General features: G+C 36.0%; 1 protein-coding gene across 2 annotated transcripts; it reads right to left on the reverse strand.

Annotated features, from left to right (window-relative positions):
* Window positions 1–2,773: 2,773 nt before the first annotated feature.
* LOC108414995 lies at window positions 2,774–24,821 on the reverse strand. Of its 2 annotated transcripts, none has more exons than XM_037540535.1 (6): window positions 24,732–24,821; window positions 24,279–24,626; window positions 23,611–23,943; window positions 18,868–18,960; window positions 3,157–3,197; window positions 2,774–3,063 (listed from the first exon to the last, which is right to left on the reverse strand). In XM_037540535.1, exons 1-6 carry the CDS (start codon window positions 24,775–24,777, stop codon window positions 2,941–2,943), a joined length of 984 nt encoding a protein of 327 aa, XP_037396432.1. In that variant the 5' UTR covers window positions 24,778–24,821; the 3' UTR covers window positions 2,774–2,940. The 2 variants fall into 2 exon arrangements, with proteins under 2 accessions (XP_037396432.1, XP_037396431.1); XM_037540534.1 differs by lacking the exons at window positions 2,774–3,063; window positions 3,157–3,197 and adding exons at window positions 17,018–18,099; window positions 18,193–18,233.
* Window positions 24,822–26,030: the final 1,209 nt, after the last annotated feature.

The raw sequence follows: 26,030 nt of genomic DNA on the forward strand, positions 1-26,030 counted from the left end.
GATCTTCCCACAAGCAGCTACAGCGCAGTAGTAAGTTCCAGTGTGGTGCTGGTTGAGGATGTTCTTAGAGAACTCATACAGAGAGCAGCTTGTAGAAGAGCTGATATCACACTGACGGCTGCTGCTGTTCTGATGAGTGTAAATGATTTCAGGAAAGGATTGTCCTGCAGCAGCTCTGAACCAGAGCACTCGGAGATCTGCTGCTCTGATCTCAGACATGACCGTGCACTGCAGAGTGACCGACTCTCCTGGAGAAACTGACCTTCGTACTGGAGACAAGAATAGAAACAGTGTACGTATTTGTATTCAACGGTAACAGTATCAATAATGGATAAAGACAGTATAATAATCGCATAACTGTGAGATATGTGTTGTATTATGAATATAGACTGTGATGGTGCTAATTTATAGATATTTACAGCATTATAATATGGATATTTACACTAGAAACAGCAATATTATATTTTAAACTGGCCTCTGGTAAAAGCTGTAACAGTATTTACAATGAAAAGGTAACATACACAAGAACAATTCAATGTCCTTTACATTCTGCTGTAGCTGAATGAATAAGCAGAAAACTGAAGCAGAGAACATTAAATGTTACCTGTGACTGCTAAGAATGTAGCAGTAGAGAAGTTCAGGGTTTTCTTTCCAGTCTCTCCACAGAAGTACATCCCTTCATCTTCTTTAGTGACGTGTTCAATACTGAGAGAAATGCCACTCGCAATTCTGTTGAGTTTAAATCTCGATTTGTCAAATTGACCTGAAATCACAGCCGGTTTGTCTTCTAACTTTGATCCCACTTCCAGTGGCGCATGCTCCAGTCTTTGTTTGTACCACATCCTAACCTCTTTATTTGAGTCGTCTACAAATGTGCAGGTGAGCTTGACCGCTCCACCGGGCTCAGCTGAGATGACCAGCGGCTCTGAATTTCTCACGGCTTGAGTAGAATCTGTAAAACAAAGTTCAGTATAACGAAAAACTTGCAATGAAACTTAAGACACAAACCATAATCAGCAATAATTAATATGAAGGTTTTTTTGGGGTAAACTTACCTATTCTGTAGAGAAGTAAGATGATAATCACAGCTGGATCCATCATCAGAAAAACAACAGCTACAACTTGAAGGCAAATATTCTAAAGGCTGTAACTGACCAAAGCATCTAACTACATTAGCTCCCTGGGTTCTTAGACTGAACCTCATTGGCTGGTAAAAGTCACATGGTTCTTTTTGTCTGCTGACTTGATCTGTTTGGCCACAGAAAGTGCTCTGGGCTCTGTGTGAGCTCTTATCAGTGGTTATGGTTGTCATCGTCTCTGCTATCAGATCTACAGAGAAGCAGTCAAATGTGAGGAGCTCAGAATTTCTGCCTGTGAAAGTTTGAAGACCAGATTCATTTTAGAAAAAGGATGTTGGCTTGTTTTGGTTTCAGTAACAATGTTAGAGAGATTTAATTGTCTCTGAATTCTTATACTTCTTTCTTTCAGTCATGAATTTTTTTAGACATTGTAAAGAATTTTGGTCATAAACACATTAATAAACAAAACACAGATTCTGACTTTGTTTTTATCTTTGATTTTGTTGTTGTACTTAGATTTATTATTGCATTATTATTTTATATAGTTACTAACGCTGTGATAAAGCTGTGATATTTACAAAATGATTTTACACGGTAATGATTTGTGATTTTTCTCAAAATCAAAATAACTGCATGAGAGACATTTACTTTATTTAAATATGTTATATGTTAAACAAGTTTTCAAAATATCTGCATCTGCAAAAGAATCTGCATCTAAACGTGTTTATATTGTTTGTGTTAGAGCTATAATACATGGATTCATGTAAACAAACATGTAAACAAACACATCAGAGAAACACTATATTCATGTAAAATACAGTGTTTTATTAAATCTTGTAGCTATTAAATATTTTGTTCCTTCATTAATCCATTTTATTTGACATCTTACATTATTTTATTTCATGTAAAAAAAAATCTTCACATGGTCGTAGAACAAAAACCTTTCATGAAAATTATTTAACAAGCACATTTAAAACATTTACACATTAAAGACACTTTAGTTCTTCACAGCAGTGCAGGATATAAACATGGCTTCATTATGTGGACAGCAAGTTCTCAAAACCAGCTACACACATTTACACTCAAGACTTATTCAGTAGTTTTCACCATTATTCTATTGCAAAAGGTTTCTTTCAGATATTACCATTAAAATCAGTTACAGTAACATTTTTAATGCTTCAGTTGATAATAAACATAACACCACCAGAGTGCTGCAGGCCAAAGTCATCATCGGTTAATTTATTCAGAAAATAACACATTTAAATGCATTTTTCCTCCTGAAAGCCACATTTTGTAAAAAATGAAACATATCAACAGAATTTCAGCTTTCACATCAAAATATTTGAGAAAAAGTTTTAAGAAAATTGCATCAAGAGATTAAAAGGCAGGAATAATGAATTAAAATAAAACACTAGAGTCTAAGGTTAAAGAGTGTATATGAGGACATGCACAGCAGTTACACAGTTCACATTTTATTATTGTGTTAAATTCAGCAAATAAACTGTGTATATGGATCTGTTCTCACTACAACCTGAAGCACATCTTCTACATTTCCATCCACACAATATCAGACACCATCTGAGCTCATGAGCGTTTGCCACGTGTGAATGACTAAAGTGACCACACACTCTAAAACTGCTCTTGCTCGACTCCTTCAGAGAACTGACACTTCATACCAAACCAGACTGTGTTTGTTCAGTCATGCAGTTTTGAGCACAGAGCAAAGTGAAGCACATGATTGTAGATCCTGACTGAAATCAGCACAAACACAAATGAACAGATACAGATTACAAAGCTGACAGTAACAGAAAACATCCCCAAACTTCACTTCTGCTGCTACAAGAGAAGAGAGTCCAGTGAGTCAGTGATTGTTGGGGTCAGTAACTGAGAAGTATCTGACTTCAGAGTAAACACTGTGTCCAGAGCGTCCACTCTTCATTCTCAGGCATTTGGCTGCATAATTCAGCTCCACAGCTGCAGAGTTCTGTAGAGATGAATATGAAATATTAAAGGCTGAAGATTAGAGAAGTCTATAAGAATTAAACAGCGTCAGTGTGGATGAGAGAACATGTAGTACCTGACTGGCTTTGTTCTCCACCACCGAATCATGATCTCTCCCTATGATGGTGTAAAGAAAGATCACAGTGTCATATTTAGAGTTTAGATCAGAGAATATGACCTCAGTGTTGGTCACTTTTTTTAAGACTCAGTTTGTAGTTAGATAGCAGCTTTCATACATTAAAATGCAGAAATGCTTATAAAAGGAAGGCAAATAAAAGCCAGTATAAATGAAGAAATGGGACCAGATGTTGAGCTCAACTGAATAAATGGTGCTAGTCTATTAATACTGAACATGTGTCCAGTAAAGTGCGGCCAGTACTGGAGTAATATATTCACTCTCCTGCGTTGATGTAAGAACTCTTTCTGCTCTCTACACTCACCCCTGCAGATTTGAATGGCTTGAATGCAGATCGCCATCACACAGATTCCCAAAGCTGCTCCCAGATAGAACACAGTGGGACTCGCTGTAAGACATTACAATTGATACTACTGTATATTAACATTCACAGATGTTCAAACCTGGACAGCAGCAGATCATGATCTTTCACTGCAATGAAAAGAGCTTCAGTTCAATCTATGAATGATGCACAGGTCATAGAGATAAAGTTCTTCTTTAGATTAATGTTGCAAACAAAATACTGTTCAGCATGACTCCAATGACGTCCATTCAGAAAGAGTGGATCCATCACAAACAAATGAATGCATTCACTCAAAGATGCATGGTTATTCAAAAATAGAAGGAAAGCCAGCTGGAAATTGTTTGTCAATATATCATCAAAACTACTGGAAAATCCAGCCTTTAACTTACTTTGTGGAGTTTACAACCACAAGACAAAAACACAACTAGGTTCTGTGGAAGAGGAGTGCTTCACAGGAATAACATGATATAAGAGCTTTACATGGATAAGTTGGATAAGTAAACATAAGTAAACATCAGGACCAATAACAGAAGATGCAAACAGGCCCATGCATCAAGGGTATCAAGGGGAAGAAAGGGCAACAGGGGCATGAATTGGGCTTTCACATATGGACAGGGATCCCTATGAATGTGAGATCACTGGGTTTCAAACTTCCAATCTCCTGATGGTGGGGTGAACTCTTAGAAAGTTGCACAACAAATGAAAGTGTTGCTGTTCAAAGTTACTAGAACATTTGACTGAACTGGGAAGTTTGAGTTAGATGAACGCAGTGAAAAGCAATGTATACAGTTATATTTTACAATTTCAAGTTGACTTTCTGTTTTAAGAGTGTTTGGGTTTTGCAGTGTTATGATAGCGCCAAGCTAACGCAGGCATACATTGACTCTCCCACATTGCATTTAGTACTATATAGCTGTAGCTTCAATTTTAATAATGGAGCTTGTATGTTGTATGTAACATGTTTTCCTGCAGATTCTTAGTGAAATGTTTAGTAAATACTTCATGAGAAGTTATTATTAGAAAAGACTTTATATTGTGTGTTCATATTTATTACAGTACCTACTTTAAGTTACTGGGAATTTACAGATTTTTATTTATTTTATTTTATTTTTTTTCTTTTATGTTCAGAAAAAAGAAGTATAATTTGTCAGAGCCGTTCTACATACCAGAAAGGTGATCTGCACACTACAGCACTGGTCTTTGGTATGAGTAAGGTGGGCTGGCTAAATGTGTTTTCAGCAAAGCTTTTCTGACAGTTTTTTGCCTACTTTTAAAGTCCCACAGAACCAGGCCTAAATCTATTAATGTTCGGTTTATGACAGCATGCATAAACTAATGAATTTAGTCCACATGATTTTAGAATGCTGTCAAATTTAAAACAATTTTAGACTTTGTGATACACCTTCATTTCACTGTTAACCAGGAACTAACAGCTTTATAGTATTTAAAACTTTCAGGCACATAAACAGACACAGACTTACTTAAGTGGACTGATGCTCCATTACCAACAATGATCTTCCCACAAGCAGCCACAGCGCAGTAGTAAGTTCCAGTGTGGTGCTGGTCGAGGATGTTCTTAGAGAACTCATACAGAGAGCAGCTTGTAGAAGAGCTGATCTCACACTGACGGCTGCTGCTGTTCTGATGAATGTAAATGATTTCAGGAAAGGATTGTCCTGCAGCAGCTCTGAACCAGAGCACTTGGAGATCTGCTGCTTTGATCTCAGAGAGGACCGTGCACTGCAGAGTGACCGACTCTCCTGGAGAAACTGACCCCCATACTGGAGTTTGGAGCACTGATATGTTTACCTGAGGATGCCCTGGTGAATATAATAAGGATGTCTTACTTACAGATACATTATGTCATGATCAAAAATGGTATTATGTTAATCATTTAAAGTGTAAGACATTAACCCAATGTTCTGTTCTAAACATAATAAATCCTGTGTAATGTGATTGCAACATTACTAAAAAAAAAGCTATTGTGAAAAGTTTTAAATGAGTTTAAATGATTATACATTAAAAGCAGTAATATGATTACCTGTCACAGCCATGACTATGATATTAGAAAATGTGAATGTTTTTCCATCAGTTTTCCCACAGAAGTACATTCCTTCATCATCTTCAGAAGTTTCTTTAATAGTCAGAGAAAAATCTTCATTTACACTGAATTTTGAACCATTTAAAATGAATGGAGGTTTCTTGTCTAACTTTGATACCACTTCTTTAGGTTTCTGCCACAGTTGTTGTTTGTACCAAACCTTAACGTGAGTATCAGACTTTTCAACTTTGCAAGACAGAGTAGCATTTTCTCCAGTCTTAACTGAGATAAACTGCTCATTAAGCTGCACAGCTTCAACAAGACCTACAAAATGACATGAAATCAATTATGAGCAATAAGAAAAACAGTGGATGACATTCTACAAACAGAAGTTACACAAGTGCAGAATTTAAAAATAACTTTTGTGAAATTCATAACTTACATATGATGTAGAGAGATAAAATGAGAATCATTGGAGCCATCATCATCATCATCATCATCATTGTAAGAAGCTTATCTGAAGTAACTTGAAAAGGGACCTTATTATCAAAGCAGGAAACTGTATTAGTATGCTGAGCTCAAGAGATCTCATTGGCTGGGAAATGTCACAAGTTTTTTTTTTGTTTTTTTTTTTCTTCCCACCAGTGATTCTTCTGACTTCCTTGTTAATAATAATTTATGTACCATAAAAAAAAAACAGTCCACTCCAGTCGATTCTTAGCGCCCTTAGTGAAGATATGTAAAAACTTAATTAATTTAACCTCACACTCAACATAGAAGAAGAACACAGCTTTTATTTTAAGTACAGAGTACAATCAGCTGGTTGGCCTCAGGAGATCAAATCCAAAGGTCATTGGCTGCTGAAATTTGAGTATTTTGGGTCTGCTTGTTGTGTAACCTCTTCCAGGGCTGGGGCGCAATGTTTTATTACACACTTCTATAACCTAAGAATAGCTCAGTCCCTGTAGTTACTCAAGAATAATACTTAGTATGTAATAAGTAATGGCTTTCAAATAGTTTTCAAATAGCTTTGATTTCAGAAGAAACACTGAATGATCAGGAGTCTACAAAGAAATGAATGTATGTATGTGAGATATGTAAGAATGTAAGACATGAATGTATAATGAGACTATTAGAGCTAGGCCTTTAATTCAGGCCAAGTCAGAACACCAACGCAGTGCAGTATCATATACAGTGAAGCATTTCACATCAGACCACTCTGAATGACTTAGTTTACTTCCCCTCACTTGAATTATGCAGAATGTTCTTTAAATGGGTGGAATTCGTCTTTAATCAAAGTCAGGATTTGGAAAAACAGGCTAACTGCAAAAATAACTCCACGCATGTTTTCTTAGAATCTCACATATATTCTCAATCATATTTACCATACAATAGTGACCACAACAGTGACCAATAAATACTTTGAGCCATTAATAAAAACATTTGAACAGTTACAGAATTTTCTCCATGATACTCTTTTAAAAGTCAGTGTCCTGTATGTCTGTCAATGTTCCTGTAAAACAGGGTTGAAATGAAATAATTAGACAGAAGATGTGGCTTATATTCACTATAGTCTCTCAAGTCTGAGAGAAAAGAAGTATGAAACTACAGTTGATACCCAAAACACAGCCAATGCTCACACTGCCACCTACTGGTCACAACAGTCTTTTGTGCATTCTAATGGAAAAGTAGTGAAATTAAAATTATATTCCACTTGCCAAAACCTTTAAAAAGTCAAATTCAAACTTAGGAAACAAAAACGTAACTCTTTTTATTTGTAGCACCTCTAATAACTGTGTAATTACACATTAATAGTAAATGGAACATCATTGTTACTATTTATTTTGTATTCATATTATAGACAATGCAGTTTATTTGAATAAATATTTGTGTCAGCTAGTTATTAATTACATTTACATAAAATTACATAATTTACACAAATAGTTTGATATCTGTAACAGCATATTTTCTTATTATTATCTTCAAAATTCAAGAAATTGATTGATGAATTTGATCAAGTTACCACTTCCCTCAGGTAGGAGGTTGTGGAGCATTAAGAGCAAAACTACCAAACTGAGGAACAGCTTCTTCCCTTATGCTGTAAGACTCTCAAATTCCAACTGAACAATCACTGCAATGGCACTTCATGTCCACTTATTTATTTTATTGCTGCTGTACTGAATCAATGCCTCCACTATATCATGCCTACACATGTCACTTTATACATTACCAGTATTAAGATGTACACCTTCTACCTCATACTCATACTGCTGTGGTCCATGCTGCTGTTATCTGTCCTCCCCTTTATGCACCTTCTATTTATTGTTTATTGTTTGTCACTTTGGGAGTTAACTGGACCGTGAGTAAAATGTTTCATTTCTCCTCATGTACCACATGTGATGTGAATGACAATAAAGCCCTATCTATCTATCTATCTATCTATCTATCTATCTATCTATCTATCTATCTATCTATCTATCTATCTATCTATCTATCTATCTATCTATAAGTGAATGGAACAAGATTTTTTAAAGTAATTTTTTGCCATTTATTTTGGTCCATCCTTCATGAAATTTACACACATTATAAAGACCAACATGCATTTTCAAATTATGTAAAAAACTGAAAATATAGCTGCCCTGTAGATACAGTGAAATTAAATAATCCATACATAGCTTTTGGGATTATAATACAATACAAATAATTAGATGCATTAATAACTGCTACACTTAAAGATGTGCTGTTACCATTATATTACAGAATGGTTCAAACCCACAACTTTGGCTATTTAAACCAAAGTTTTCTACTATAACTAGCTAAATGTTAGGAAAGTTGGCTTTTGCTGAGCAGATCCAGTGAAAATACTCTAATACTATGCACAGTAGCATCTCTTGTTACAATCAGAACAGTATTGTTGGAAAAATAGCAGTTCACTTTATTACACATTGTAACTACATGATGCTGTCTGCTGCAACTATTTGATGAGTGAAGTGAACTAAAGCTGATACATATATGTGTTTACATAAACGGTGTTTACATACATTACATCTGAACCACATTGAGAACGCCTCACTTACTGAACACAAGACCGAAAAAGCCTCCACATGCTTCTGCATATAACTGTATCTCCAACATACAAACTTTACAGAAAAAGAGGAAAAGTCTATAGTTTTTAATAGAATTTAATACAATGGATTTTTTAAAGTCATTTTGGACCATTTCTATTTGTCTGCTGATCATACTAGTTTAACGCAATGTAAACTGCAACTCCAAAAATAAAAATAAAAATAAATGAATGAATAAATAAATACCTAAGTAAATGGAGATTTGGTTTTGTCACAATCACAAAGTCATGTTATCTTGTTTATATTATTCTGTAAATGTCTGTTCAGTAATATTTAATGAATCATGACTTATGAATCATCAGAGAATCAAGTGATGTGCTTCATTCACTTGATCTAATTATGTCTTTCAATTATATTTTATTTAGAAATAAGAATACAGAGTTTTGGTAACTGTTTGGGAATAAATCATTATAATAACATTTCCAGTTATAATTCTAATCATTTATGACTTTCCTATTTTAATACTGACTGCTTGTAAATAAAAGAACGAACAAATTCTTGTATGCTTGGATTCTTGTATAAACACGACATATAGAATATACATTTAATCACAATTGCATCATCATAGTTTTCCTTAAAGAAACACAAAGGAAAAGGAGTTTGACGTGTAAAATGTCATGTGTCCTTTAAGAACTTTAGAAAACATTTAACTTGCTTGAATCTAAATCTGCTTAAATGACCAGTTAAACCAGCTGAAATCTGCACTGAAGAGAAAACAGCATCATAGATGGATTTATGTAAATCTGGCATGAATGTGAATGTATATGAATAAAGTAATAAAATATAATCTACTACAGTTTTTTATATATATATATATATATATATATATATATATATATATATATATATATATATATATATATATATATTAATGCAGGAGAGTGGAATTTCCGTTCCATGTCTTCCAACTCAGACCTGATTGAATCCTGTTCCCATTCTGAGTTTAGTGGATGTGACTATCCAAGCCCCCCTGAATAAAAATATTTAGTGGAAAATGAATGGAAAACACCACTGACTAAAATATTATATGAGTGAATACATGAATGATGTGTGACATTCTATTTTTACATCATTTGATTCTGAATAACGTTAGAAATAATTTACAATGTTATTGGATTTAATAATTAAAAGTAATTTACTTATTATTATGTTTTTATTGCATTCATAGTGTTTCCAATCTATTTATATATATATATATATATATATATATATATATATATATATATATATATATATATATATATATATATATATAGGTAAATCATTGGTTCTCTTTCTAAACAAGCAGGATGTCTTATTAAAACACCACACACAAAACATTATTGTTGTCTTTAATGTAAAGTTGTGATTAAAACAGCACTTGGGGTAGAAAAACAAACTATTAATTTAAAGTGAATGACCAATTGGTCATCAGCTACTTATCTGAAGCTAAACCACTTACAAGCTTACAGTTGTATGCAGACGTTTGAACGTCGTTTAACCTGAGGTGCTTAGACTGTGGCACATCACTGTCATTTGTTCATGCATTATTTGAGGCATAAGTTTCTGGCCAATATCAATAACTCACATGAAGACAATGCAGTATCAGAGCCCATCAGTCTGTGTGATCATAGTGACCACATGCTCTAAAGCTCAGTTCTCACATCATCCTTCAGAGAACCGAGACTTCATTTCAATCAGCAAAACAATCACTAACAAGAAATAAAAGCTACAGATTAAAGACTGGAGCTCATTTGAGACGTGAAAAAGTCCAAATCTTCACTCATGATCATCTTAGGAAACTAGCGATGTGAGCGCTGAGCAGCAGCATTGGAGCTTCTCACGTGAGAGTAAACAACGTCTTCAGGCTGTTCTCTCTTCACTCTCCCACCTTTGGCTTTCTTCTCTTTGATGTGGATGGCAGCGTAATGCAGGTTCTCAGGATTTTGTTCCTAGGAAATAAACACAATCGTTTACTGAAACAATGATGTAATTATGGAGAAAAAAATAAAAACTCTTCTTAAAAAACACTGAATTTCCAGAGTTATTTCAAGTTGCCTGATGAATGACAGATTTATTTTTTTCAAAAGCCCATCTACTTTTACTCAGTGACTTACACAATTGTCTTAAAACAATACAGAAGAACGTTCTCTAGCATGAAACTGAAAAATGTCTGTCAAATACAGGACAGACTGTAAACTCCTGATTATGAAGGCAACACTTCCGTTTAAGGATTACATATTGGGGATTATTAAGGTCTCATTCTTTATTCAATAAATTAAGACATAGTTTATTCAGGGAGGTCTATTATATAAAAACTGAATGGATTTAGTTGTTGTAATCATAAATAATAAACAGTTATACATAATAACATCTACTTAATCTGTTTATGCAAATTCGTTCTACCATCTTATTAGAATAATATTGCCATTTCATTCCTTTTCATTTTATAGGCTGTTGTGTCAGGTCTGAAGTTTATTAGAGCTAATCAGAGTTTAGTAGGCCACAGAGCGGCGGCGCAGTGGTGTTATGATTTTTAACACATTAACAAGAAGGGCCTGGGTTCCATTCTCCAGCTGGGTGAGGTCCAAAGACAGTCCAAAGACATGCAGTACAACACGTCTAAATTGCCCCTTGGTCTCTGTGTGTGTGTGTGTGTGTGTGTGTGTGTCTGCCTTATGATGGACTGGCAACCTGTCCAGGGTGTTTCCAGCCTTTCTCTCACTGAGAGCTGGGATAGGCTCCAGCAGCCCCCATGACCCAGAAAGATAAATGGCTTAGATCTTGAGTGTGTAATTAGACATTAATCACATTTTAATAACTAGATTTGTGTAAATTATTAAAACATTTGGTTGTAACTTTTCTCTGTTAACTGCCTGTGAAATGACACTTACTTTGGAATTTCAGTCAGAAATTGACAAATTATTAAAACTCATTGTGTTTTTTAGCCTCTAAGTAGTAATGATCAAAACTTTCTACTTTAGTTTATGGAACACAACTTATTATATTGACTTATTAAACTCGTATTAGCTCTAAAGCAATAAGCTCCAAAGGTCACTTGACACTACCTACAGCATAAAACAAAGAAATGATGAAAATTTCATACCAATAATATGAGAACCTAGGTGGTAATTTGTGCTTCATGCTAAATAATTTGCATTAAAAGTACAGATATGTGCAAAAGCTTGGATGTCCTCAGTCAAATGACATGTTTTGTTGATTTTCAGAACAGACCTCTGCACATGTTAATACCCATTTACTGTTCATTTGACAAATTTAACAGACTGGGAAAAAGTAGCATACAAGTTCCATATTTAAGTGTTTTCTTATTTGTGTAACATATTGTCACACAGATCAGCAAATGACATCATTTGACCAGGGTGCCAAAACTTTTGCATATAGCTACATTATTCAAGCATTTATTTTACATTGTGATGACTAATTATTGGAGAGTTCACCTGAAAGCCAGAGCATAATGAAAATAGAAATAGGCAGATTTATTGCTGGTTGAAACTAACGTATAGCAGTAAAGAGTAAGTGTATAAAGAGTACCTGTCTGGTGGTCCTCTCATTCACAGCCCCCTCCTGAGCTTTCTCTGTAGAGGATATAAAACTTTACAGTCACTTTCAGATACAGTTTAATGTGGCTAAAGGTATTAATACGTATTAACAATATTCTCTATTTTCTTTCTATTAAAATGTTCAGCTGAATCTCAGAATGAACTCTTACCACCAGCACGGCATTCAGATTTTCTCAGATTATGGATTAAAATGGTTTGAGCGCAGATTACAGCCACACACACTGCTGAGAAACCTGCCAGGGTCAGCATTACAGGATCTATATGACCTGCAGGATCTACAGACAGGAATTATTAAAGTACTCTTTACATGAACACAGCAGTTCAAGCCATGAAAACCATTTTCCATGTAAACGTTTTTATCTTGACCAAGTAATTTTACATGTGTTGAGAAAGTTGATTTTAAACATGATCAAAGACATTTTAGTTTTGTGTCTGCTTGAAGTTTATATTCTTTCTCTGCCTCCCTGATCATCCTGTACCTCAAGCTGCTGTATACTTATTTCTCACAGTACAGACCTGAGTTGGGTCTGCTAGTTCAGTTGGGTCTTATACGCATCTTTCTCTCAGTACAGGGGCATTCCACCATTAAAATAAAATCTGCATCAGAATACAAAATACATAAACACATTGTAAGGGGTTTGCTGCAGTGGTTGGAGTATTGTAGAGAAACATACAGAATTGTTCACAGTGGTGGTGATAGAAACCAGAGACTGTAAATGTTTAATGTCACAGAAGATTATTGCATGAAATGCCTGATATGTTATTTGATGTGAAATATAATTTTTTTGTAATTCCATTAATGGTTGGGAAATATGTGCAGGGTTACATCATAGATCCCCGTACATAAATAAATAAATAAATAAATAAATAAATAAATACATACATACATACATACATACATACATACATAAATAAATAAATAAATAAATACATACATACATACATACATACATACATACATACATAAATAATGAGAAAGAATCTTCACTTCGATTGTCCCTTCATGACTATCACATACAGTACTGTGCAAAAGTTTTAAGCATCTGAGAAAATTAGATTTAAAAGGCTATTTATCTGGTCAGCAAGCATCTACTCGGACAAACACTAACATTAGAATAAATACAAATAACATTAATACAGCTATCAGTATGTTTGTTCAACCCTTTCCAAACTTCTCCTAGAAGTAGTCCAGTAGTAATTGTAGTTGTCATCCAATATTTTAGATTTTACTGATCAGTACATCAATATATTAAATCAAATGCGCTGGTGATGGAATTAAATATATTTATTAAATGTACATATAACATATATTTAACTACACAATGACTGGGGGCAATGAGAAGTCTGTGACCAAACACAGTAATGTTCATTTTTTTGTTAGTGTTTAATATATTTATGCTGGTTTGCATGTATCTTAAATAGTATTGTTTATTCACAAGAAGCTCATATATTCTTAGATATTCTAAGATATTTGCACAGTACTCTGGTTTTTATCACCACCACTGTAAAGAAATATGGCTCAGTTAAGTGTCTCTGAAGTGAATCATGCCACGTTAAACTGCTCTGAATTAGTTTGTTTCTTAATTTTCATCTAAGATCAACAACTGGAGAATTTTCCTTTAAGGTGCAACAAAAGTTTGGGATCAAAACTGTAAACTCATGGCTATAGTTTAGCAAGGCTCTATGATTTATAGTCTCACGATATGGATTACAACACCTGCTTCAACACCTGCATCATATTTTCTGTTTTCTGTTTTGATGTAGACACATATCATTGACTTTGAAGCCCACATCTCTGGTAGAATGTACGTCTATACAGCTCTAATGCACTATCAATTTCTTTCATGAACCTTTTATTTGCTTTACAATTATAAGTTGATATATAAAGTGTTTGTAAGTATATACACACTACATGAGTGCCTAGTAGTACACAGAACAACTTACTCAGTTCTACTGATGTTCCATTCCCAAAAATGATCTTCCCACAAGCAGCCACAGCGTAGTAGTAAGTTCCAGTGTGGTGCTGGTCGAGGATGTTCTTAGAGAACTCATACAGAGAGCAGTTTGTAGAAGAGCTGATCTCACACTGACGGCTGCTGCTGTTCTGATGAGTGTAAATGATTTCAGGAAAGGATTGTCCTGCAGCAGCTCTGAACCAGAGCACTCGGAGATCTGCTGCTCTGATCTCAGAGATGACTGTGCACTGCAGAGTGACCGGCTCTCCTGGAGAAACTGACCCCCTTACTGGAGTTTGGAGCACTGATATGTCTGACTGTCCTGGAAAGCATAATAAAGACAGTATAAGAAATTTTCTACTATCAATGCCAACAATGTATTTAATACTGGCTTCATATGATTTCAAATATTCTCAAAGCATTAATATGACTTATTAAAAAAGACATTTTACATAAAAGCAACACTGACAACAATAAATCAATTATATCACCTGTTACAGCCAAGAATGTAGCAGTAGAAAAGTTCATCTCTTTCTGTCTGCCCAGCCCACAGAAGTACATTCCTTCATCTTCTTTAGTAACATTTTTAATCCTGAGAGAAATGCCATTCACTATTCTGTCTATTTTAAATCTTGTTTGATTGAAACGTGGTGACATTACTGGGTCCTTATCTTTACACTTTGATCCCACTTCCAGTGGAATGTGCTCCAGTCTTTGTTTGTACCAAATCCTAACATCTGCACTAGAGTCATCTACAAATGTGCAGGTGATAGTGACCTCTTTACCAGGCTCAGCTGAGATGACTACTGGCTCTGAATTTCTCACTGCTGGAACAGAGTCTGTAAAACAAAGTTTACTTTCAGTCAATTCGAAAAATCTGGATTAATTTTAAAACAAGCAGAATTAACAATAATAAATACAAAGATATTTTTTATTGTTGAACTTCATGAAACTTACATATCTTGTAGAGAAGTAAGATGATAATCGCAGCTTGAGCCATCATTGGAAAAGCAACAGCTATAACCTGAAGGCAAATATGTAGGCCAGAATGGAACCAAAGCACCAAACTGCATTAGCCTGGGGTCTTATACTGAAGCTCATTGGCTGGTAAAAGTCACATGGGTCTTTCTGTCTGCTTGACTTGATCTCTTCAGCCATAAAAAGTACTCTGGGTTCTGTTTGAGCTCTTATCAATAGTTTTGGTTGTCATAGTCTTATATTTAACAGCAGCTGTCATAAGCTCTCTATAGAGAAGCCGTCATATATGAGCAGCTCAGAATATCTGCCTGTGAAGGTTTTCATTGTAGAATAAAGAATGTAGGATTGTTTTGGTTTTCAGTTGTGCTGTCAGAGATTTACTTCCCTTCAACTACTTCCATCCTTGTAGACAATGTATTTCTCATATATTGCAAAAGAACATATGGCCATTTTCTTTTATTCAGTCTCCCTTTGTTTGAGTAAGGGTTGGCCTTAGATTGCAATTCATTTTGTTTTCAATTTGTTCTATTTTATTTATTTAAATCTTCATTAAGTGCTTAATAACTAAATAACTAATATTTTACTTAATAAATATTGTAATGTCACCATGTATAGATGGCAAAGCCAAAAACTAGAAAACCTGAGATAAAATGTTTAATACATAATATGGTATTAAAAATAATGCCATTAATAAATAAAAATGGTCCAGTACCAGGCAAATTTCACCAGCCAGGCATTTATCAACATGAGAATTAAAACCACTGAACCAAACTCGCTATCATGTTGCTGCTCATCATTATGATAATGTTTATGAAATATACTGACAGTAATTCAGTACTAATATAAAAGACAGGAGATATATACTATGGTGGGAGATTGAAACAGGAATGATATGGTTGTTGTCTGAACAAAACCCTTTATCTCTAAAGCAGTAACTTCATAAGAGAAAGAAAAAAAAATATCAGGCAACTTTTATATCAATCACTTCATCATGAAATATCTTTATTATCATCATCATCACTTTTATTTATAGTGCCTACCTATAAATAACTGGCAGGCAGCCAGTAAGCTGTGATGTAGCGCCGCTGAGGCAGCCAACCTGAGAGGCCTTCTAGAGCTGCTGTAGTGCTGCTCATGCAGCCAAACACTACCAGTCCAGGCAGCCCCACAGCTGCAGTGACTTCTCAATCAAGCAGCCAGTCCAGGCTGTGACATCACTTCAATCAGGTCTCTGAAGCGGTCAGGCTGCATCAGACCACCAGCCCAAGAGTCCTCTGAGCCACACTTGGAAAATCAGTTTTAAAAAAAAAAGAGTGGTGTGGGTTGATATGATGACAAACTCCCCACTGTGCTAGTGTGGAGCACAAACAAGCCCATGAACACACACATCTTTTTACTCTACATTACCAAGGGGAGAAAACAAGTCTCAGTAAGAAGCTGAAAAGTCTGCCCTGTGACCTCAAATAAGTGAAAAAAATGATTTAATATATTTTTTTCATGTAAAATATATGTTGTCTAGACATTGTAAGATGGTTTAAACAATTAAACAACCTCATCTTTCAAAAAACACTAAAACGTGCCCTCTTGAAGAATTAGAGCTTTCTCTGTGTCACCAAGTCTGTTTACCTATTCAGAACCAAATAAATCATAAGAAGATTATATTTATATTCAGCAAGCAACCTGCAAGCACCTGAAATGTGAAGTGTATTTATTTGGCTGCTAAAAGTCATACTTTGTAAAGTAAAAATAATAATAAGTAAATATCACAATGTTGGTTTTCTACAGAGAACACACTTCTGCACACTTTAATAAACAATTACTGTTTATATGCTCAATTAAACACATTGAAAAACCTAATAAATAACAAAACATTGACTTGTGAATAGCTATGGCATTTTTTTTTCGATATGTCAAAGTCAACAAATAAATCAAACACTATTAACAGAAGTTTTTAAATGTAGATAAACAGGTGGAGCATGAATTCAGTTTCAAGCTATCAGTCATAATCTCTTAAGGCCTGAAGAGCAACCACAGCTTCATTTTAGACTGATTATATGGAAATTCTCACTACAGCCTGAAATACGTCTTCTACAGCCTCATGAACTCAATATCAGACACCATCTGAGCGCATGCTTGCCACGTTTAAATGTCTAAAGTGACCACAAATTCTGTTCCTTCAGAGACCTGAAACTAGACTGTTTTTTTTTCAGTCGTGCAACCACAGTTGTGAGTAACCACAGACTCTAAAACTGCTCTCACTCAGCTCCTTCAGAGGACTGACAGGTCATACCAAACTAGACTGGACTTTATTTGCTTAGGTTAACTTCCATAACTTTGTGGAGGCCACATTTTATTTTACTTTTCTCCCAATATGTTAAACAAAGCAAGTAAACAGTAACTGTGTATATAGATCTGTTCTCACTACAGCCTGAAACACGTCTTCTACATTTCCATTGAGAGTTAACAATATCAGACATCTGAGCTCATTAATGTGTTTGTCACACGTCTGAGTGACCACACACTCTACAACTGCTCTCGCTCGGCTCCTTCAGAGAACTGACACTTCATACCAGACCAGACTGCTTTTTTTCAGTCATGCAGTTTTGAGCACAGAGCAAAGTGAAGCACATGATTGTAGATCCTGACTGAAATCAGCACAAACACAAATAAACAGATACAGATTCCAAAGCTGACAGTAACAGAAAACATCCCCAAACTTCACTTCTGCTGCTACAAGAGAAGAGAGTCCAGTGAGTCAGTGATTGTTGGGGTCAGTAACTGAGAAGTATCTGACTTCAGAGTAAACACTGTGTCCAGAGCGTCCACTCTTCATTCTCAGGCTTTTGGCTGCATAACTCAGCTCCACAGCAGCTGCAGAGTTCTGTAGAGATGAATATGAAATATTAAAGGCTGAAGATTAGAGAACTCTATAAGAATTAAACAGCGTCAGTGTGGATGAGAGAACATGTAGTACCTGACTGGCTTTGTTCTCCACCACCGAATCACGATCTCTCCCTATGATAGAGTAAAGAAAGATCACAGTGTCATATTTAGAGTTTAGATCAGAGAATATGACCTCAGTGCTGGTCACTTTTAGTTACAGTCAGTTTGCATAAGCCTAATTAATAAACCCTGAATCATTATTTAACTCATTTTCATTATTAGGCCTCATATAATGGGCCTCATTCACTAAGTAATCCTAAGATGAAATTTCTTTTTAAAACCCTCAAGATTCTGACAGTCATTAATGTTTTCTTATTTGAAACCTTATCTTAGGACTTTTCTCAGGAACAAAACATAAGAAGATACTACTGAATTAAGCCCACTAATAGTAATAATGCACATTATTTATTCATACTTTCGTATTCATATTTTCATATCACATCTAGAAAGGCAAATAAAAGCAAGCATACAAAAAACTAAAAGCAAGAGAACATAAAAACTGCAGGTTCAGTTATACAGTCAGACATTCAATGCTGTTATTCCATTAATAGTTTTTAAAAAAGGACTTTACATGTATTCTGTATGTTAATATTTCCTAAATCTTGCAATTTAAGGCATTATTGTAAAGATCAGTTTAAAATGCATTAATCAGTCATTATTTACAAAGTATAATAACACCATATATGACAGATTAAGCTACACTCACCGCTGCAGTTTCCAATGGCTTGAACACAGATCACAATCACACAGATTCCCAAAGCTGCTCCCAGATAGAACACAGTGGGATCCACAGGACAGGCTGTAAGATATTAGAATACGACACTACTGTATATTTCCATTCATAGAAGTGTTGGAGTTTCCTAACGCAGCCATAAATACCAGCTCAACTCCTCAAACAGGGATTAAAACCCCTGGCTGTAATGTTACCCACTATAATACATCATAGCTGAAGTCATATGAAAAAAAAGTTTGAACACATCTGGACAGATGACATGTTTTGTGGACGAAAAAATAATTTGACCAACTATGAGGCCTCTCGGGCCGGCTGCCTAAGTGACATTACACCACAGCTACAAGGCTGCCTGGGCTGCCCACTTGGATGACGCTGCATTGTACCTAAGGGGTGCCTGGACTGATGGTGTTCAAATGCTGGAAAAATGTTCTGCCTTAGTGGTTGAGGACATTTTCAGCCTTGAAAGCTTCCCTCAAAGAAAGGACTCTTTCTGGGCTAGCAAAGTGTTAACATGGTTATTGAAATCCCCAATTAGCTAAGGATGCTGTGGATGATGATGATCATAAGGAACTGAGGGTTTACGGTATAAGCATTCCACATAGTCTGGCATAAATCCCTATTTCGGCTTACTGCTAATGTTATATTTGGAGGTATATTGGAAGTATATATTTTGCCATAATATTCTGCCACATGACGATTTCTAAAATAGAATATTTATCATTTTATTGGTGGGATTTTAAACGCTGTGGTGATGTGTGCTAGCCGCAGACAGACAGGCTAAACCGACCATCTGCGATCCGCCTTGAGGCGTCACCTAAGATTAACCTTATTGAGACTGTGTCTTTGCCCCGAATTAAAAATAAATTTAATCACAGAAAAACTCAATCAGTCCGCTTAAATAACCTTATCAACATATATCCATGTTCTGATGATGGCACTAACACCTTAGATCTAAAACTTGGACTACTCAATATAAGATCATTAAACTCTAAAGCAGTCGTCGTAAATGAAATTATAAGCGATCATAAATTTGACTTTTTTGTCTTACTGAAACGTGGGTTAGACCAGATGAATATTTAGCTTTAAATGAAGCCACCCCTGTAGGCTATAATTATGCACATAGGCCAAGACTAACAGGTAAGGGAGGTGGAGTCTGTGTAATCTACCAAAATACTCTCGATATTAGTCAGAAACAATGCGACACTTTTACTTCCTTTGAGGTCCTCTCTATTCACGTCACAAATCCGGTCACAAAAAAGAAGGCGTTCTCATTATTTAACATTTACAGACCACCAGGGCCATACTCTGAATTTATAAAATAATTTAGTGACTTCGCTGCAAACCTGGCTGTGTGTAATGATAAAGTAATAATTGTAGGAGATTTTAATATTCACTTTGAGAAGGTAGACGACCCATTAAAAAGGGCATTTACCTCAATCCTAGACTCTGTTGGTTTTACCCAAAATGTAACAGGGCCTACACACTACTGTAATCATACGTTAGATTTAGTTTTGACACTAGGTCTTAACATAGACAAGCTTAATATCTTACCGCAAACCACAGCGATCTCCGACCATTACTTAATTTCATATGAGCTACGATTTAGCCATAACATATATACGTCCCCTCGTTATTCAACAAAGCGCACAATAAAACCTTCTACCGCCCTACAATTTATAGAAAATCTCCCAGAGTTATCAACCCCAGTCTCCACTCCATCAGATCCAATTGAACTAGATTTATTAACCGATTATTTAGAAAATACATTACGATCCACCTTAGAAAATGTGGCCCCACTTAAAATAAAAAGAATAAGGCAGAAAAAGTTCGTCCCGTGGTACAACGATAAAACCCGGACCTTAAAACAAACAGCTCGGAAATTAGAGCGGAAATGGCGTCATACCAAACTAGAAGTCTTCCACACTGCCTGGAAGGACAGCCTTATAGAGTATAGAAATGCTCTCACTGAAGCTCGCTCAGCATATCTGGCCTAGCTGATCGAGAATAATAAGTATAATCCTAGAGTTCTGTTTAATGTGATTTCCCAAATCACACAAAATCAGGCAGGTAATGAACCAGAAATCTCAGCAACTCTCACTAGTGAATTTTTTATGGACTTCTTTAATAATAAAATTGATAATATTAGACAACAATTTCAACCCACAGTGTCAAATTCAAATCCAGCTTGGCTGCCATCTGACTTGGCTGATATAGAACAAAACACAGCTGTAGAAAAGAGTCTGGAAACCTTTTACCCCCTCCCACAGCTGGAGCTAGAGAAGATGATCTCTTCCGCAAATTGCACAACCTGCACACTCGATGCAATTCCATCAAAATTACTCACAGAAGTACTGCCAGTTATTATAAACCCTATCTCAACTATTGTAAACTCATCCCTTAGTCTGGGCCATGTACCCAAAGCTTTTAAACTAGCAGTTATCAAACCTCTGATCAAGAAACCGAATCTTGATGTCACCGTTTTGTCCAATTACAGGCCTGTTTCTAACTTACCGTTTATATCTAAGATCTTAGAAAAAGCTGTGGCCCAACAACTTAGTTCATATCTACACAAGAACTATATATATGAAAAATTCCAGTCTGGATTCAGGCCACACCATAGCACTGAGACGGCTCTAGTTAAGATAAATAATGATCTTCTCCTTGCCTCTGATCAAGGCTACATATCTCTTTTAGTGCTACTTGACCTTAACGCGGCTTTTGATACAATAGACCACAATATTCTCCTAGAAAGGTTAAAAAACATGGTGGGAGTCACAGGGACGGCCCTATCATGGTTCAGATCTTACCTATCAGAACGTTATCAGTTTGTTAGGGTAAACAATTTACCTTCCAATTATTCAAAAGTGAGATTTGGAATTCCGCAGGGGTCTATATTAGGACCATTACTATTTACACTATACATGTTACCGTTAGGCACAGTTATAAGTAATCATGGCGTAAACTTTCATTGTTATGCAGACGATAATCAACTGTACATATCAGCCCAGCCTGATGACCAACACAGGTTAAAGAAAATGGAGGACTGTGTAAAAGAAGTGAAAGGCTGGATGTCACGCAACTTCCTCCTATTAAACAGTAAGAAAACAGAGGTTCTCCTTCTGGGTCCAAAATTAGCAAGAAGTAAATCACCAGATTTAATCCTAAATCTCGCCGACTTTCCAGCCACACCTGGATTAGCAGCAAAAAATCTTGGCGTTATAATGGATTCAGATTTATCATTCGATCAACACATAGGCAGCATCACTAGGACAGCTTTTCTACATCTTCGCAACATTGCCAAGATCAGAAATGCCCTATCACTGCGTGATGCAGAAACACTAGTACATGCCTTTATTACTTCTAGGCTAGATTACTGCAATGCGCTACTGTCAGGATGTACGAGCAGGAATTTAAACAAACTCCAACTAGTCCAAAACGCCTCACTAAAACTAGAAAATTTGAGCATATTAGTCCAGTGCTATCATCACTTCATTGGCTACCTATTAAATTCCGTATTGATTATAAAATCCTTTTACTGACTTATAAAGCCCTACATGGTCTTGCTCCTGAATACCTGCAAGAACTTATTTCTTATTATGAGCCATCACGACCACTCAGATCCCAGAGCGCTGGCTTATTAATAGTTCCTAGAATTCAGAAGGTTTCGTCTGGGGGAAGAGCTTTTTCTTATAAAGCCCCCAAACTCTGGAATGATCTTCCAGAAACTTTTCGGGACTCAGACACAGTCTCAATCTTTAAGACTAGGCTGAAAACACACTTGTTCAGTTTAGCTTTTGGTAAGTAATGTTCCCCCTTAGATAAAGGCAGCAGATCCAGGGGTCCATGGACACAGGGAATTATAGTAAACTGAGACGCTGGTGCTGTCGTCCTGCTGCTTGCACTCGGTCACTCAAGTTTGTGGACGGTGGAGCGGAGGGATGCCGAATTGTTTCAGAGTGCTGCCGTGTCTGTGTGTCCTTCTGGTTCTCTCCTTTTAGTTAGGCTGTCATAGTCAGATCTGCCGGAGTTGTTAGCCACACTCTGTAAATGTTTACGTTCCCTGTTTATGTACAAACGGATAGAACAAAACTAATTCCATTTACCTGCTTTTTTCTTCCGAGTATACAACCGCCCACATGTCCGGCTGGACACTGAAGGACGACTGACTGCCGAGCCCCCCTGCTACCCACTTCAGACCAGCTGCCCACGCCCCAGCTACCACCAACTACCTTGGATGAGCTGCCCACCCTACGCTGATGTTCTCATAGACTCCTAGATATTCCTAATATCAATATTACTGCTGATAATATTAGTAGTATAATCACTTGTAGGTAGTTTGACCAGAGGAGGATGGGTCCCCCCTGGTGAGCCTGGTTCCTCCCAAGGTTTCTTCCTCAGTTCGGAGGGAGTTTTTCCTTGCCACTGTTGCCCCCGGCTTGCCCACTGGGGGGTTTCTGTACATTCTGTACATTCTTACAGTCCTGTTGAAACTTTGTCTTTTCTGAAATTCTGTAAAGCTGCTTTGTGACAACATCCGTTGTAAAAAGCGCTATACAAATAAATTTGATTTGATTTGATTTGATTTGATTAATCAAACCTCTGTAGATGCTGGTACTGCACCACAGTGGAGTGGTGAAGAGCAGCATAGCAAATTGAACTTAAACTGACCTCTAAGCTCAGTTCTCAAAAGAAATGTCCAAAAAAAAAACCACTTACTCAGTTCTACTGATGTTCCATTCCCAAAAATGATCTTCCCACAAGCAGCCACAGCGCAGTAATAAGTTCCAGTATGGTTGTGGTCGAGGATGTTCTTAGAGAACTCATACAGAGAGCAGCTTGTAGAAGAGCTGATCTCACACTGACGGCTGCTGCTGTTCTGATGAGTGTAAATGATTTCAGGAAAGGATTGTCCTGCAGCAGCTCTGAACCAGAGCACTCGGAGATCTGCTGCTCTGATCTCAGAGAGGACCGTGCACTGCAGAGTGACCGACTCTCCTGGAGAAACTGACCCCTGTACTGGAGTTTGGAGCACTGAGATGTCTGACTGCCCTGGAAAATATAATATAAACAGTATACGTATTTGTATTCAACTGTAACAGTATCATCACTGGATAAAGACAGTATAATAATAGCATAAATGTGAGATATGTGTTCTATTATGAATATAGACTGTGAATGTGCTAATTTATAGATATTTACAACATTATAATATGGATATTTGCACTAGAAGCAGCAATATTATATTTTAAACTGGCCTCTGGTAAAAGCTGTAATAGTATTTACAATGAAAAGGTAACATACACAAGAACAATTCAATGTCCTTTACATTCTGCTGTATCTGAATGAATAAGCAGAAAACTGAAGCAGAGAACATTAAATGTTACCTGTGACCGCTAAGAATGTAGCAGTAGAGAAGTTCAGCGTTTTCTTTCCAGTCGCAACACAGAAGTACATTCCTTCATCTTCTTTAGTGACGCGTTCAATACTGAGAGAAATGCCACTCGCTATTCTGTTGAGTTTAAATCTCGATGTGTTAAGTTGACCTGAAATCACAGCCGGTTTGTCTTCTAACTTTGATCCCACTTCCAGTGGCGCATGCTCCAGTCTTTGTTTGTACCACATCCTAACCTCTTTATCTGAGTCGTCTACAAATGTGCAGGTGAGATTGACCGCTTCACCGGGCTCAGCTGAGATGACCAGCGGCTCTGAATTCCTCACTGCTTGAGTAGAATCTGTAAAACAAAGTTCAGTATAACAAAAAACTTGCAATGAAACTTAAGACACAAACCATAATCAGCAATAATTAATATGAAGGTTTTTTTTTTGGGTAAACTTACCTATTCTGTAGAGAAGTAAGATGATAATCACAGCTGGATCCATCATCAGAAAAACAACAGCTACAACTTGAAGGCAAATATTCTAAAGGCTGTAACTGACCAAAGCATCTAACTTCATTAGCTCCCTGGGTTCTTAGACTGAACCTCATTGGCTGGTAAAAGTCACATGGTTCTTTTTGTCTGCTGACTTGATCTGTTTGGCCACAGAAAGTGCTCTGGGCTCTGTGTGAACTCTTATCAGTGGTTATGGTTGTCATCGTCTCTGCTATCAGCTCTACAGAGGAGCAGTCAAATGTGAGGAGCTCAGAATTTCTGCCTGTGAAAGTTTGAAGACCAGATACATTTTAGAAAAAGGATGTTGGCTTGTTTTGGTTTCAGTAACAATGTTAGAGAGATTTAATTGTCTCTGAATTCTTATACTTCTTTCTTTCAGACATGAATGTTTTTAGACATTGTAAAGAATTTTGGTCATAAACACATTAATAAACAAAACATAGATTCTGCCTTTGTTTTTAACTTTGATTTTGTTGTTGTACTTAGATTTATTATTGCATTATTATTTTATATAGTTACTAACACTGTGATAAAGCTGTGATATTTACAAAATGATTTTACACGGTAATGATTTGTGATTTTTCTCAAAATCAAAATAACTGCATAAGAGACATTTACTTTATTTAAATATGTTATATGTTAAACAAGTTTTCAAAATATGCACAAAATTAAACAAAAACAAATATGGAGATTTAAAGTTTTGTCCTCAAAGCAATGATGCACAACTGTGTGGTTTGAATTAGTGGAAAATGACCTTTTAACTCTCCATCACAAAGTATAGAAAGACAGGTTTCAATAAGAATCTGCATCTAAACATGTTTATATTGTTTGTGTTAGAGCTATAATACATGGATTCATGTAAACAAACATGTAAACAAACACATCAGAGAAACACTATATTCATGTAAAATACAGTGTTTTATTAAATCTTGTAGCTATTAAATGTTTTGTTACTTCATTAATCCATTTTATTTGACATCTTACATTATTTTATTTTATGTAAAAAAATCTTTACATGGTCATAGAACAAAAACCTTTCATGAAAATTATTTAACAAGCACATTTAAAACATTTACACATTAAACACACTTTAGTTCTTCACAGCAGTGCAGGATATAAACATGGCTTCATTATGTGGACAGCAAGTTCTCAAAACCAGCTACACACATTTACACTCAAGACTTATTCAGTAGTTTTCACCATTATTCTATTGCAAAAGGTTTCTTTCAGATATTACCATTAAAA

The sequence above is a fragment of the Pygocentrus nattereri genome, chromosome 8 (genome assembly GCF_015220715.1).
Source record: "Pygocentrus nattereri isolate fPygNat1 chromosome 8, fPygNat1.pri, whole genome shotgun sequence".
Taxonomy (NCBI): domain Eukaryota; kingdom Metazoa; phylum Chordata; class Actinopteri; order Characiformes; family Serrasalmidae; genus Pygocentrus; species Pygocentrus nattereri.